The 16132-nt window shown below is 39.6% G+C and overlaps 1 protein-coding gene and 1 long non-coding RNA gene across 23 annotated transcripts in view; both read right to left on the bottom strand.

Moving 5' to 3' along the window:
- Positions 1-358: 358 nt before the first annotated feature.
- LOC146394501 (uncharacterized) lies at positions 359-2164 on the bottom strand. Its single transcript, XR_014835807.1, has 3 exons — positions 2093-2164; positions 1127-1177; positions 359-675 (listed from the first exon to the last, which is right to left on the bottom strand). It is a non-coding gene; the product is annotated as an uncharacterized LOC146394501 (long non-coding RNA).
- Positions 2165-8964: 6800 nt separating this feature from the next.
- BCLAF3 (BCLAF1 and THRAP3 family member 3) overlaps positions 8965-16132 on the bottom strand; it is a 60132-nt gene continuing 52964 nt past the window's right edge. For 21 of the 22 annotated variants that reach the window (XM_085008703.1, XM_085008696.1, XM_085008707.1 and 18 more), the window contains one exon: positions 8965-10035. In XM_085008703.1, the coding sequence (XP_084864829.1) occupies positions 10006-10035 (30 nt within the window). In that variant the 3' untranslated portion in view covers positions 8965-10005. The remainder of the gene's footprint in view (positions 10036-16132) is intronic. The other variant, XM_021080783.2, reaches the window with a different exon arrangement.

Below are 16132 nucleotides of genomic sequence, written 5' to 3' on the forward strand. Positions count from 1 at the left end.
CACCTCCCCAAAAAAAAAGCCCAGTAATTATATAGTGGAAAGAATGGACAAATCCTTAACCAGACGATCAGAATTAACATCTTCAATGAGAGAGAGATGGACATGTATGTGACACCCTGGGAGGAACACGACATCACTTAGTTATTCTGGCTGGAAATGGAGCCCCGCTGACACTTCAATTATAGCCCAATGAGACCTATTTTGTACTTCTGAATTCAGAACTGTGAGGCAATAAATTTGTGTTATTTTAAACCACTAAGTTTGTGGTAACTGGTTACAGCAGCATTAACAACATTAGCAAAGTAATACACTTGGAAGAGGGACCAAAAACTAGATAAAATACTCCATAAATGTTAAATTTTCATATATGTATTTAAATATATATATATATTTAAGTGATTCACAATATTATGTTCATTTCAGGTGCACGACATAGTGATTTTTATACATTACAAAATTACCACCACTATCAATGTTACTTTTTTTTAGCTTTTTTTGATGTTTTAAAAAATTTTGGGGGGCATTCCTGTTGTGCCTCAGTGGGTTAAGAACCCAACATAGTGTCCGTGAGGTTGCAGGTTCGATCCCTGGCCTCGCTCAGTGGGTGAAGGATCCGGCGTTACCACAGGCTGCGGTGTAGGTCGCAGACGTGGCTCAAATCTGGCGTGGCTGTGGCTGCAAAAAAAAAAAAAAAAAAAAAAAAAAAAATTTTTTTTTTTTACTGATGTTCCATGTTGTTCTCTTTATTTTTATTTTTTCCATTATAGTTGATTAAGTGTTCTTCAACTTCTACTGTACAGCAACGTGACCCAGTCACACACACACACACACACACATATATATATTCTTTTTCTCACATCATCCTCCATCATGTTCCATAACAAGTGACTAGATATAGTTCCCTGTACAGGATCTCATTGCTTAACCACGCCAAATGCAACTGTTTGCATCTATTAACCCCAAACTCCCAGTCCATCTCACTCCCTTCTCCTCCCTCTTGACAACCACAAATCTGTTCTCCAAGTCCATGAGTTCGTTTTCCGCGGAAAGGTTCATTGTGCCATATATTTATTAGATTCCAGATATGTGATATCATATGGTATTTGTCTTTCTCTTGCTGACTTACTTAGTATGAGAGTCTCTAGTTCCATCCATGTTGGTGCAAATAGGGCCGTACCTGCAGCATATGAAAGTTCCATATGAGGTCAAATTGGAGCTGTTGCTGCCGGCCTACACCACAGCTACAGCAACGCCAGATTCAAGCTGCATCTGGGACCTACACTGCAGCTCACGGCAACGCTGGATCCTTAACCCACTGGGCAAGGCCAGGGATCAAACCCGAGTCCTCATGGACACTAGTTGGATTCGTTACTGCTGAGCCATGATGGGAACTCCTATGTTCTATTTTCTGAGCTAAGAGAATGTCCTTGTTCTTAGGAAATCTTCACTGAAGTATTTAGAAGTAAATGAGTGCATGAAACCTACTCTCTAATGATTCAGAAAAAAATTGCGTGCCTATGTATGCATGCACAAACATGCCCAGAACAAATGATAAAGCAAAGGAAAAACATTACTAGGTGAATCTGGGTAAACGGTGTATGGATAGTCCTCATACTATTCTTGCAACTTTTGCAAGTTTGAAATTATTTTCAAATAAAAAAGTTGGACAACTGGTTGAAATATATGATAATGTCACCTGTTTCTAAATTCTGTAGAGATGAAAAATGATTGAACTACACTGTGTCTTCTTGGAAACAATGATTAATTATCTCACATCCCCAATATTAATCTATTTTAAAAATATGAATTTTCCTAGATTTCATTGCTCTTTTTAACACCTACAATATTTACTGAGGACTGCTCTGTGGCTGGGAGCCTCCAAGCTTAGCAAGTGTAAGGGAAGTTACAAGATACCTGCTCTTGAGATATAAAGAATCTGCTGTGGTGAAAGGTGGACTAAAATATTGGTAGAAATGTCTATCTGGAAAAACAGGCAAAACTTGGACTGGTGGCGAGGAGGGGAGAGGCTGTGGAGGAGAATGAAGAAGCCAAGGCTGGAAAGCCCAGTGAGGCGATCAATGAGTTGACTTACCACCTAGCACCTCGTACCAAGCAGATGCCCTGAGACTGATGGTTCCCCTCATGCTTCAACCCCTCATCTTCAGGAAATTGTGAAACAGGGCTCCTGGGAGAGCTCCTAGGAGAGAAAGTTGAGTATATAGGCAATTTTCCTGCCTTTGTCTCCAAGTGCTAGACATAATCCAGGTGCTAGAATCTGGACAATTTTTTCTGTAGGTACCAAGAAGCTACTAGAAGATTTTGGCTATATGGAGGCCTTTAGTCATTCAACTAGTTTTTTGTTTTTTTTTTAGCTATTACAGCATGTCAGACACAGAGCTAGATGGAGGGAAGAAAGAAATAGGCTGTGATCCCTATTTAGTGCCTTTAAGGGCCTAAGTAGGGAGTAGGTTTAGGTATCCTAGGAGCCCAGAAGAGGCTTGGCTGGGAAAGCTACCAATCTGAGTCTCAAGGGTCACATCTGAAGCAAATGACCAGGCAGATACAGGGAAAGGGCAGTAGGGACAAGAGAAATAGCGAGAGCTTGTGTGCAGGCATAAAGGCACAAAAATGCACCACATTTGAGGGACAAGTGGTTTAGTCTACTTTGCTGGGAAGGAGGCTAGCAGAGTAGGTAAGAGTGCAGGCAAATATGCACGTGAAAAGATGCTCAACATTATTGGTCATTAGGAAAATGCCACTTCACACCTACTAGAATGGCTGAAAACACACAAACAAAATAACTGGGGCTGGCAAGGACGTGGAGCCACTGGAACTCTCATACACTGCTGGTGAAAGTACAAAATGATACAGCTTAGAAAAACAGTTTGGTCATTTCTTACCAAGTTAAACATATACTTACCATATGACTTTACAAGCTCACTTCTAGGCATTTACCCAATTAAAATGAAAAGACATGCCTACGTAAAGACCTGTACTTAATTCCTAAGTACCAAAAAGTTGCAGGAACAAATGTTCATCAAGCAGTGAATGGATAAGTAAACTATGGTACATCCAGGCAATGTAATACCACGTAGCAATGAAAAGAAATGAATTAGTGAAATATATACAAGATGCAAGAATCATAAAAGCATTATGTTAACTGAACTATGTCAGACACAACAGGCCACATACTACATGATTCCATTTATATGGCATTCAGGAAAAGGTAGAATTATAAGGATAGAAAACACATCCTTGTTTGCTTGGGGTGGGAAAGGGGATTGCCCACAATGGGGGCACAAAGGAACTCTGGATGCCAATAAAAATATTTCTTATTTTGACTGTGGTGGTGGTTAAATGACTGTACAGGTTTGTCAAAACAGTATGCCCTAAAAAGGTGAATTTTACCATATATAAGTCATACCTTAATAAATCTGACTTTAAGAAAGAAACTCTGCCTGGGGCTGAATCCCAGCTCTAGAACATATTAGCTGGCGAGCTTGGGCAAGGTACTCACTTCCTCTGTGCCTCAGCTTCCTCATCTGCATAATGGAGACAATAAAAGTAACTCCATCAGTGTTTCTGTGAAGACGAAATGAGTTAATGCATGGAGAGAGCTACGACATTTCCTGGCATAGAGGTAAGTGCTTAGTACTTGTGAGCTGTTATTCTTATGGTCAGAGATGACTCTGAAGGCTTGGCTGCCAATTCCATCACTCATTAACTACACAACCTTGGGAAAGTTATTTAACCTCTAGTAATCTCAAAGTTGTGGCAATGTTATCCACCACCTAACCTGCACACCACAATGGGTCTGTAAAGAGCAAATGAGATAAAGGTGAGGTCAAGTAATGGCTCCATCATCCAAGGAAAGATTTGTTTTTTCCAAAAATTGGACAAAGTAGAATCTGAGAAGACTGGCTGGATTCTGAGTCTATGAATCAGGGGGCTATTAACTGAGATCATGAACAGTAGAATACTTTTGGGGTTCAGTTCAATTTCAGATAGGATGAGTCAGAGATTGTAGGATGTTCAGGTGAAAATTTCTAAAGAGCAGTAAGCGTGTAGAGCTTGAGAGAGGTTAGGAGTGGAGATAACTTTTTAAAAATAAAAACACTAATGAACACATGGTATTTAAAGTCATGAATCTAGGGAGTTCCCATCATACATAGCTCAGTAGAAACGAATCCGACTAGTATCCATGAGGACACAGGTTCAATCCCTGGCCTTGCTCAGTGGGTTAAGGATCTGGGGTTGCCCTGAGCTGTGGTGTAGGTGGCAGATGCAGCTTGGATCTGGTGTTGCTGTGGCTGTGGTGTAGGCCAGCAGTTACAGCTCGATTCAACCCCTAGCCTAGAACCTCCATAGGACATGGGTGCAGCCCTAAAAAGAGAAAAAAAGGAGTTCCCGTCGTGGCACAGTGGTTAACGAATCCGACTAGGAACCATGAGGTTTCAGGTTTGATCCCTGGCCTTGCTCAGTGGGTTAAGGAACGGGTGTTGCTGTGAGCTGTGGTGTAGGTTGTAGATGCGGCTTGGATCCCGCGTTGCTGTGGCTGTGGTGTAGGCCAGCGGCTATGGCTCCGATTTGACCCCTAGCCCAGGAACCTCCATATGCCGCGGGTGTGGCCCAAGAAATGGCAAAAAGACAAAAACAAAATAAAATAAAAAGAGAAAAAAAAGGTCATGAATCTAAGTTAAATCATCCAAGAGAAATATAGAAGGAGAGAAGAGAGCCAGGGCTCTCAGGATCACCAGCACAAAGGGGCAGACAGGGGGTGAAAGGCCACAGAGAAGATGGAGAAGAGAGGTCCAGGGGGAAGGCCATGTAGGGGAAGCCAAGGGAAGAGAAAAGTAACTGAATTCAACAAACCAACAGCTGGGGGCTCGGAAAGATACACAAGGAAAAAAAATAATAACAAAGGTGATGATAAGAGTAACAATTGAAAAAGACCCTATTGAGAGTTCCCACTGTGGTGCAGCAGGTTAAGGATCTGGAGTTATTTCTGAGGAAGCACAGGTTTGATCCCCAGCCTAGTACAGTGGGTTAAGGATCCAGCATTGCTACGCCTGTGGTGTAGGTCACAGCTGCAGCTCAGCTTTAGTCCCTGGCACAGGAATTTTCCTATGCCATGGGCACAGCTGAAAAAGAAAAGAAACAAAAGAGCCCATATAGCCAAGTGCTGCCCTGAAGATTGGGAGGTATGACCAGAGCTTCAGAAAAGAGAGATGATGGGAGGACAAAAATTATCACTGAGTGGAAGGCCCTAAAGTCTCCAGGTGGAAGGAGTTCAGCAGGAGCTCAGTGAAATGAAGGACCCATACCAAAGACCTGTAGTTTGCTAACTTTCAGAATATCAGAACAAAAGAAAAAATTCTAAATCTCTCAGAGGTTACAAAAGAAAAGCAGTTCACACATACAGGAGGAGGGGCCAAAGCAATGGAGAAATGTTTTTAGAATAGAAAGAAAATTATTTCCAACTTATTCTAGATATATCATATACATAGCATCATATGCTATTTCTATGTAAGCTAGTGATTCTCAAACTTGAATGTGTATGCATAGCCCCTGGAGGGCTTGTTAAAACAGACTGCTGCCCCCCCTCCCCCGCCCCAAGCTTCTGATTCAGTATGTTGGGGTGGGGCCAAGAGTCTGCTTTTCTAAGAAGTTTCCAGGTGGTGCTGATGTTACTGGCTGGGGAACCATACTCTGAGAGCCAATGAATTAAAGTTATGAAAGACTTAAAGTTGAGCACTAGCGGTTTTCTTCTCTTTTATATAATTCACTCTTAAACCCTATAACCTGACGGGACACCTGGCTATGAACAATTAGGTAGTTAGTTCTTAGTGTCCAACCTATTTTTCCCTCACCCCACCCCCATCATCTCCCAACTGACTGACATACTCTTTAATTTTTGTTGAGATTTCCAACATTTACATTCTATTCTACAACTATGATTCCTCAGTTAAAAAATCTTGTGTATTTTAATGGATTCAGAGTTAATTACCATTCTTTTCAGTGGAGCTTTGTCGGGAAACCTGGTATCTTCTCTCTTCTGGGTCCCATTAAGTGTCCAGAACCGGTGCTCACTGGACCCAAAGGTGTACTTTATCCTGTGGGCTCTGGCTGCCCCAGGCTGCTCTGCGACGGGGAGAGTGCCTCTTCCTTGTGAATCTTTCCCCTTTCCTTGAGCTCTTGAGACAGTATCAAAGCCGTCACCTTCCTAAGGACTTTCCTTGACTCCTCCACATAACCTGGTAACCTCATCAGTCCTTTTGTCCACACTGGGCCCCCCATTACTTGTTTCTTCACCTGGTGCTACTTAGCGGGGAGGGAGGGCTGCAAGCCACGCCATACCTTTTTGCATTAGCATCTTTCTGCTTGTTTGTTTGCTGCTGGGGAAGCTGTGGCTGCTGGTTATTGAGTTTGCTAGATAATGGAGAAGAAGAGTTTCTGATCCGGCTTTCCTTTTTCTGCTTCGGCTTTCCTTTTTCTGCTTCCACCTGAAAGTATCTCCATCCTTTTTCTAAAAACTATTGGAAAATGTAGGATTTATTGGGTAAAATATGGTCCATATTATGTATCTACATAAATTACAATGTAATTATAGTAGTTTCTTCCAATCAAAAAAAAAAAGTATCCTCCAAAATATTTATAGCAATATTTCCTGTAATAAGATTATGGTTGATTTTTTTAAACTGAAATTTATATTGAGGTAGTTGAAGGTTTACATGCAGCTAAAAGAAATAATTCAGGAGTTCCTGTTGTGGCTCAGCAGATTAAGACCTGATGTTGCCTCTGTGAGGATGCAGGTTTGATTCCTGGCCTCTCTCAGTGGGTTAAGGCTCCAGCACTGCTGCAAGCTGCAGTGTAGCTCACTGATGTGGCTTGGATCTGGTGTTGCTGTAGCTGTGGCACAGGCCTAAGATGCAGCTCTGATTTGACCGCTAGCCTGGGAACCATATGCCACAGGTGCAGTTGCGTAAAAAAAAAAAGAAAAGAGAAGAAAAAGAACAAGAAATAATCCAAAGAGATCCCATATACTTTACCCATTCTCTCTCAACCCATCAAATTTTAAAACCAGCGAAAACCACCAAGAGATTGCCTTCTGAGGTTTGTGAAACCAATAAAAAGGAAACGTGATCGGGAAAGCTCCATCAGGAATGCCAATTTTTCTTTCAACCTTTAGTATTATGTCCGGTATAGCACTTCACGCTCTACATTGCAGTTGTTTTTGTGAATCTCTTTCCCAACAGCTGTGAGATGTCTCAGAGCAGGAACTGTGTCTTGGTGTCTTTGTCTTCCAGTGGCTGAGAAGGGCCTACCACACGGAGGAAAGGGACAAGGCAATGGTATGTGACTTCTCTTCTAAAGTCTTATGCATTACAGAATTCAAATTCTTTCCAGTCAATAAAAAGTGCTGTGGATAACCTTTTATTTAACCTCCACGTGAAAATTAGATATTTAGGGGTTCCCGTTGTAGCTCAGGAGGTTAAGAACCTGACGGATATCCTTGAGGATGTGGGTTCAGTCCCTGGCCTCACTTGGTGGGTTAAGGATCCAGCATTCTCAAGTTGCAGTGTACGTCACAGATCTGCTGTTGTTGTGGCTGTGGTGTAGGTCAGCAGCTACAGCTCTGATTCAAACCCTAGCCTGAGAACTTCCATATGCCGCAGGAATAGCCCTAAAAAGAAAAAAAAGAAAACTAGGTATTTAGTTCCTAAAAGATATAGTCTATTTGTTACTCATTTATGCAACTAATATTAATGAGTTCCTACTGTGTCAAGTAGGATGCTGACAACTGGGGATGCTATGGTGAATAAGACAGACATCTCTGCCCTTATTTTATATTCTAAATTATAAAGCAAGCCTTTCTTTCTAGCCTTCAGCTCATGCACTCAATATTTTCTAAATACATTCATGCTACGAATAGGTGTTTTGCAAATAACATGCTTTGCATTTTGAGACAGTGCCAAAGTATATTCAAATATGCCTAAACTGAAAACCAGTTGTGGAATGATTAATATTGAATCAACCATTTTACCCTTAAGTACTACAATAAATAAAGAGCTAGAGAATCAACACTGTTTATAATTACATGTCTATGTTTAATGTTCGTTTTCCCTATCAGACTGTTCATACCATAAAGGCAGACTCCATGTTTCTTGCTCTCTTGTTCATTCCCATAATTTTAGTGCAGAATCTGTGCAATAAATGTGTTAGCCTAATGATTCAAGGCTTATAACTGCCCCTCAGAATATGGGAATACATGAAATAAATTTTTAAATATTTAAAGTAGATATTATGAGTACCTAACACAGTATAAAGTTGTCATACTACTGTGTGCATGCATTTTTTCTTACCCTAAGTGGGATGTTAAATATGCTTGGAAAACTTGACCTATAAAGACAGTACACAACATAAGAGAGGCCACCTATCTACATTTATTATCTGATTTTAATGCATCAAGTGCTCTTGCTTCCCTTTACTGCTGACCCACTAGGGAAATGGCTACTCTGTCTTTTAACGGTATTAAAAAAATATTAAATATTTGGGAGTTCCCATTGTGGCGTAGTGGAAACAAATCCAGCTAGTATCCATGAGGATGCAGGTTCAACCCTGGCCTTGCTCAGTGGGTTAAGGATCCGGTGTTGCCATGAGCTGTGGTGTAGGTTGCAGACGGGGCTCAGATTTGGCGTGGCTGTGGCTGTGGCTGGCAGCTGTAGCTCCAATTCGACCTCTAGCCTGGGAACTTCCATATGCCCCTGGTATGGCCCTAAAAAGAAAAAAAAATTAAACGTTTGCAGTAAGATTTTTCATAATCAATTCATGAAAAATTAAGTTCTTACCAGATTCTGAGTAGAAAGTTCTGTCTTTATAAGTACCGAATGGTGTTTTAAACATCAGCAGGTCCTACCCAGGGCTGTAATTCTCACACAAAATTAAAATAACATTCTCACAAACTGGCAGGTAACTGCTTCAAGCAGAAGGAGCAACAATATTTTATTTCATTACAATTAAACATATCACAAAAATTTAATTGGAAATGTATGCATACTATTAAGCAGAACACAGAAAACATAAAGAAATAGGTACTGAGACCTAAAATATCACTTAAAATCCCATCAATGTTCTTATACATAGTAGGTACTCAATACAACTGAACTAAAAATAAACACTTAATAATATGTGCTTGCAAAATGTGTAGTGCTGTAGTAGCAAAGTACAATTTCCAAAGATGAGATTTTGTCTGTCAATTTTTTTAAAAGCCTTTAAAAATATGATATGCACAAGCTTGCCCTGAGGGAAAAAAAGATGGAATATAGATTATAAAATCTTTATGTATTTTCCACAATAGCATTTTGAAATTGGAAAGGAGCAAATTACTGTGAAAAAAAACTGAATGAACCAATTACTAAAAATTCAGTGCACGCATAACTACCTGATGGAAAATTTGAAGCACCTTTTCTCTTGCCTTCTTATGTCATAATATGAAATGTATGAATTATATAGACCTTGATCTTCAGAAGCTTAAGAAAACTTGAAGTTGTAAGCCAAAATGTCATCAGAAAAAGAAAAATCTTGTAGAAAAACTGCTACTGTAAGGCCACTGTTTAAAAGTTCTTTGATGTACAGACACTATACAATTCAGGTACTTTTGTTTTTGTTTTTATTACATAAGCAAAACTTTCAACATAGAAACGTCTGGATATAACTCAGTTCTCTATGAAACCATGCTCAGAGAAAAATGCATCAACAAATAATGCCCTTTTGAGACTTTTTTGCAAAAGAAGCTGTAGTTAATACAACTTTTACATCGAATACTGTAATTTAAAAGCAACTGTTAAGTGTAAAAAAGTTGCAGCATTCCACTACGGAAAAATAAAGTTATTTTATCAAGAAAGTTACAGTATTAGTACTTTAGTGCCAATTCTAACTCTTGACAAAAAGAGATGCTCCCAAATATCGTCCTTTAGTGTCGTTTCCATTTGTAACAATTCCAGATTAGATTGCTGGGGCAATGTTTGTATATTCCTATTGAGAGAAAACAAAAAAAATGCAGACTTCAAAAGAAGTGTCAGTTATAACATCTGAGCTAGAGTTTTGTTCACACTGCAATTTTCAAAATATTTTAATTACTGTATTACTACTTGAACTCAAGATCCCCACAAAGCTATATGAACTCCCAAAGACACAAGGTAACAAGAGAACACATCGAAGTGGATATCAAATGATAACTCAGTAGGACAAAGAAAATATATGGCACTCAATTGGCTGGTATTAGTAAGTTAATGAAGACAGCCTTCTGTTATTGGGGTGAGTTTCACTGGGGACATCTCTGACAAGAGTCAAGACTCTTAAACCTTAGTCCCTCAAGTACAGAGCCTGATGTGACACACGCGAAACCTCAAACAGGTATTTTATCTTTTGTTATCATATGGTATCTAATTCCAAAACTGTATGGACTCTTCTAGCCTGACTGATAACAGCAGAGAAAGCTACTGGGGACGGGGGGAAGCTTTCTTGCTTTTGGGTGGTTACCTATAATGTAAAAAAAAGTATGGCTTCAATAAACACAGGAAAAGGAATTAACAATAACAATATAAGACTATGATTAAAGGATAACGGATGTGAATTCTATACTGTGATACTACGCAAAATATCAAATTACCAACAACAAACTGCACATAAGACCATGCAACTAATAAAAGAGCAAAAATGGTAGAATGGCATGTTTTTCTGGAACATTAAAAAAACTTATTAATACATATATCCTTACCTTTTACTAGGATCTTACATTATTAAAACTGAAAGAAATTTAAAAGTTGATTTATTTTTGGCATTTATATTAGTATGGAAACGTTTAATTTCAAACAAAAACAGTACTGAAAGAAAATTCTTCTATTTTGGTTAATGAAATATTCAAAATACATGCAGATATATTTTTGCCAGCATCATTCCTTTAAAGAGAAGCAGACTTCATGGTATCCTATTTCTTTACTCATTATATAATATTAAAATTATATCGATCTATCTTCAAATAAAATATCTGTTGCCTACTAACAACTTTAAAAGGAAACGATAATGATTCCAAAAAATGTTTTCAACTGAAATATCTTGTTTATTAAAATGTGGAATTATTCTGAATTACATTCACACTTGACACAGCTTCTTCTACACCATCTCTCGGGTTGATCCCTGCATTCTTCCAATTATGTGAAAACCTATTTTAAGCAGAATGCTGAACTAGACCTATGAGTGGCACTCTCATCTAGGATTTCATAATGTGACACTTGGATCAATGCAAGTGTTTCCTTTTCCTTGTTGGTCTTCCTGAACCTTACCTTCTCCCACTGCCTACCCACTGCCTACCCAGCGATCGCCCTCGAACACCACTTTCTTCTTCTAACCCTAGGAAGATATCCTATTGCTACCACATCACATCCTCCATGGTCTACCCGAATGTCGAAGTCCTCTGCGATTTGCATACACTATCTCTACCCAAGTCCACATTCTACTGCCAAACATGGATCTTTGACTGTAGCCCCTTCGAGTCCTGCTCTTCTCCATGACTCAGCTTAAAACCTACCTCCTCTGTGAAGAGAGGAGAAATCAAAGTACATTCCCTGACCATTTCTAACATACAGATCCTTTCCTCTTCTCTTCAGGCATTTACCATCTGAAATTAAGCTATTCAAAAATATGGTTGTGCAGAAAGTAGTTAACAGAGTATACCTACTGCTATCCTTTGAAAGGTCAGCTTATAAGGTTGGCCCTTGGCTGGCATCTAAGAACTTAGATCTCAGGAGGGCTCCCACCACTGATGAGCGTCTAAAGTCTATGCTAAACCCCTGCTTTCTTGCTCAGCATCTGGAATGAAGTATCTGCACTGGGTACTGAGTCTCTCGCAAGCTTCCCTGGGTGGCAACATTTCACGTGCGTGGTCACAGCTCGTTGCTGGGGGACTCGGGCACATCCTGTGTGACTCCACTGGGAGAGAACTCTTGGAAACTTGCACCTGGTGTCCTCTGGACTTTGTGCGCCAATTCCCTTTGCTGATTGTGCTGTGCAGCCTGCGGCTGTAACACATCACAGCCATGAACGCCACCACGTGCTGACTCTGCTGAGTCCTCCTAGGAAATCACCCAACCTGGGGGGTGGTCTTGGGGACCCCGACACAGTTGCTGCTATTCACTAACTTTTTAGAGCTATGGATGTGTGTGTGTGTGTGTGTGTGTGTGTGTGTGTGTCATTAGATTCCATTCAACAAGCACTTTAAAAGACGGACTATATGAAAGGCAATAGGGAAAGACATGAAGACTAATGAGGTAGCCTCTATCCTCAAGGAGGTAATCATCTATTTGGGGAAATAGGAAGGTAAATAGTAAAAGTTAGACACCAAATGAAACAATAGCCACAGAGGAGACTTTGATAAGGCTTTACAGTGGATCTTAAAAGGAAAGTAGCATTTAATAAGAAATGAATGGGGATCAGGAGGCCATTTCTAGCCAAGATAAATAGGAGGAACAAATAGAAATACATGAAAACATGGAAACAACCTAAATGTCCATCGACAGATGATTGGATTCAGAAGATGTGGTATATATACACAATGGAATACTACTCAGCCATAAAAAAGAATGACATAATGCCATTTGCAGCAACATGGATGGAACTAGAGAATCTCATACTGAGTGAAATGAGCCAGAAAGACAAAGACAAATACCATATGATATCACTTATAACCGGAATCTAATATCCAGCACAAATGAACATCTCCTCAGAAAAGAAAATCATGGACTTGGAGAAGAGACTTGTGGCTGCCTGATGGGAGGGGGAGGGAGTGGGAGGGATCGGGAGCTTGGGTTTGTCAGACACAACTTAGAATAGATTTACAAGGAGATCCTGCTGAATAGCATTGAGAACTATGTCTAGATACTCATGTTGCAACAGAAGAAAGGGTGGGGGAAAAAATGTAATTGTAATGTATACATGTAAGGATAACCTGACCCCCTTGCTGTACAGTGGGAAAAAAAAGAAAGAAATACATGAAAACATACATTATGCTTCAAAAAGCAGAGGACATATGGAAAAATGTGGTTAGAAAGGTAGCTTAGGGCTGGACCTGGCTGACAAGTCTGTTCTCTCTCTCTCTCTTTTTTTGGCTTTTTAGGGCCACACCTGTGGCATATGGAAGTTCCCAGGCTAGGGGTCGAATTGGAGCTATAGCTGCAAGCCTACACCACAGCCACAGCAACGCCAGATCCGAGCTGCATCTGGGACCTACGCCACAGCTCACAGCAATACCAGATCTTAACCCACTGAGCATGGCCAGGGACTGAACCTGAATCCTCATGGATACTAGTCGGGTTTGTAACCCAGAGTCACAACAGGAACTCCCCTGGTCTCTCTTTTTTAAAATAGGCACCACAATCCTGGGAAGGTATTTGCAAAAAAAAAAAAAAGTGAAAGGGCTCAGACTCTGTTCCTGGAAAATAACTGTGTTACTAGTGAAGGGATGGAAGAAGCAAATCACAGGAGGCAAGGGTGCAAGGAGGAGGCTCCAAAGAGTCCCAAAACAGACCAGGAATACCTAAGAATGTAGCATACAGTTAAGGGGGCATTTTCAATCAGTGGGAAAAGGACAAATTATTCAATAAGCAGTGTTAGAAAAACTGACTCTACAATGGGAAAAAACTAGATCCCAACCTCGTATGGTATCAAAAACAAATTCTAAAAGGAACAAAATTCACCATATAACCACTTAAAGGAAACATAGTAAGCAATGTTTATAAGCATAAACATGATATGGAATCTAAAAGCCATATAAATAAACTTGACGGATCCATGAATGTTTGTAAGTTCTATAACGTGAAAGCCGCCAAAAACAGCTGACAAACATAAAATAAATAGCAGCAAAATGTATGATAGGTTAATACCCTCAGTAAATCAAGAGCTCTTAAAATTGATAAGAAAAAGTACCATCCTGGCAGGGGATAGAAATGAGGACAATGAGGGAAGAAATACAAATAGTCAATAACATATTTTTAAAAACACATCATTAACAGTCAAAGAAAGATAAATGAGAACTATTTTCTGCTATTTGACTGACTAGAGACAAAAGACTGATAATGTGGAGTGCTGGCTAGGGTGTAGGTAAAAGACTTCTGGTGAGAATGGAAACGGGTAAAAAGGGAGCTATGGCAAAGTACCAAAATGTCAGTGTGCCTAGTGGTGTTACATAAAAAATGAAAACCTGTAAACTATTCCAAAATCATCAACAGAGGCTTGGTTAATAAGTCAGCAATCATCCAACATATACCCCTGGGGGAATATGAAGACTTTCCAATGAGTATGTGGGTATGGTTTGGAGGAAATTAATTTCCAGATCTTCCAATTCTCACAATCTTTGCTTTCCAAATTAACATGCCTGTTAATCAGGTAAGGCTAGTTCCCTACCTCCCACTTTATTCCAGAAAGATATACCTTCTGATCACGACTCTTAATACTCTGCATTACCTGGGGACTTCTCCCCCCAAAAAGGAGCAATTGCAAATACTGGTGATGATGCCAAGAAAGGGAACCAACCCTAATGGCTGGTAACAAAGAGCATACTTCTGCAAGTCAGATGCTATCTACTTCTTTGCTTTTGTTTAATTGTAGCAGGACAAAATCAAGCTATCAGTAAAAGAACATTCATGACACTTTTTTAGGTGGGTGTACCTATGGCATGTGGAAGTTCCCAGGCTAGGGGTCAAACCTGTGCTGCTAATGCAGCCTATGCCACAGCTGCGGCAATGCCTGGTCCTTAACCCACTGTGCCACAAGGGAACTTCCTCAAGATGCTTTCTGATGATAGATCACTATGCGATTTTTTTTTTTTTGGCCTATAATTGAGAGTGAGTCCAAAAAACAAAGTGGCATTGCTATAAGTCCTTTCATTCCCATCTATACATGTCAAATAAACAAGTTTTCTCAGGCCTCACATCTATAAAAAGAAAAAATAAATTAGAATAGATACTTGAACACTATTATTCTGCTAGTAATAAGTAATATTTATGAATACACAAACTAATTGAAAAAAGAAATGCATTTCTGATAAAACTTGTCTAATCTATACTTATCAAAATCTATAACATATTTATGCTATGCTGATCAACTGTAATGTTAATTCAATCCAAAGGAAATACTTAACACCTAATAGTCACAGAAATCTATTAATATTTGGTGCCAAATTTGATTTGATGAGCAATAAAAGACTTTCAAAGATAAAAGACTATGGGGCAAATGGAATGGAATCCAAATTTAAGGCAAAAAAAAGAAATGATGTAAAATTTCTGTTAAAAGAACTTGTTTGCATATTTTTAAAAATGGATGATGTCAGTTATCAAATTCCTGTGGTGTGCAGGTTTACTGAAGAGATTTAAAAGAATGATGTAACAGTTTTATTTAAGACTCTACTTATAATATGCCAGAAATTCTATCCTTTACAAGTTAAACTTAGGAGAAAAAATATTAGAGCCAACCTAAAAATGTACAAGGAGGTAGAAGTTTTTATCAAAAATTGAGTGTATGTAAGTAAGCACAAGAAGTCTGAAGAGCACCGAAATGAATAAGACATCCACAGAGTAGAATGACATGCAGCCATTAAAATGAATGAATTGAACGGGGTGATGAATAGTAGAAATCAGACCTAGGACAACTGCAGCCAGAAGGAGAAGTGGGAGGATTAGGACGACAAGCTTCCAGCTCAGCTTGCTAGCGGTGAGAGTAAGGACCCTGAGGAGAAATCAGTGGTCTGGGGAAGAGAGCAAGTGTGATTTTATTTTTAACATTTTTACTTATGTAGTTCACATACCACGCAGTCTACCCATTTAAAGTGTACAACTCAGTGGTTTTTAACATATTCACAGAGTTGTGCAACCATCACAATTACTTCTTTTGCGTGCTGGCATCCTTCAGCTGAGGGACACAGCAGGTGGAGAGCAGGTTCTTGTTGATTTACCTGATCTTGGTTCCTGTTCTACCTTTGTACCTTACAACTTTCAAGGTTTTTTCAACCCAAAAAACCATGAATCCTGGTCTCCAACTTCCTTTCTGCAGTGTCTTTATGCTCTCTTCTTCCCCTTTC

Source organism: Sus scrofa, chromosome X (genome assembly GCF_054392235.1).
Source record: "Sus scrofa isolate SSC_HxYL_T2T_F1_AM1 chromosome X, Sscrofa_HxYL_maternal_Yorkshire_Landrace_v2.0, whole genome shotgun sequence".
NCBI classification, from domain to species: Eukaryota; Metazoa; Chordata; class Mammalia; order Artiodactyla; family Suidae; genus Sus; species Sus scrofa.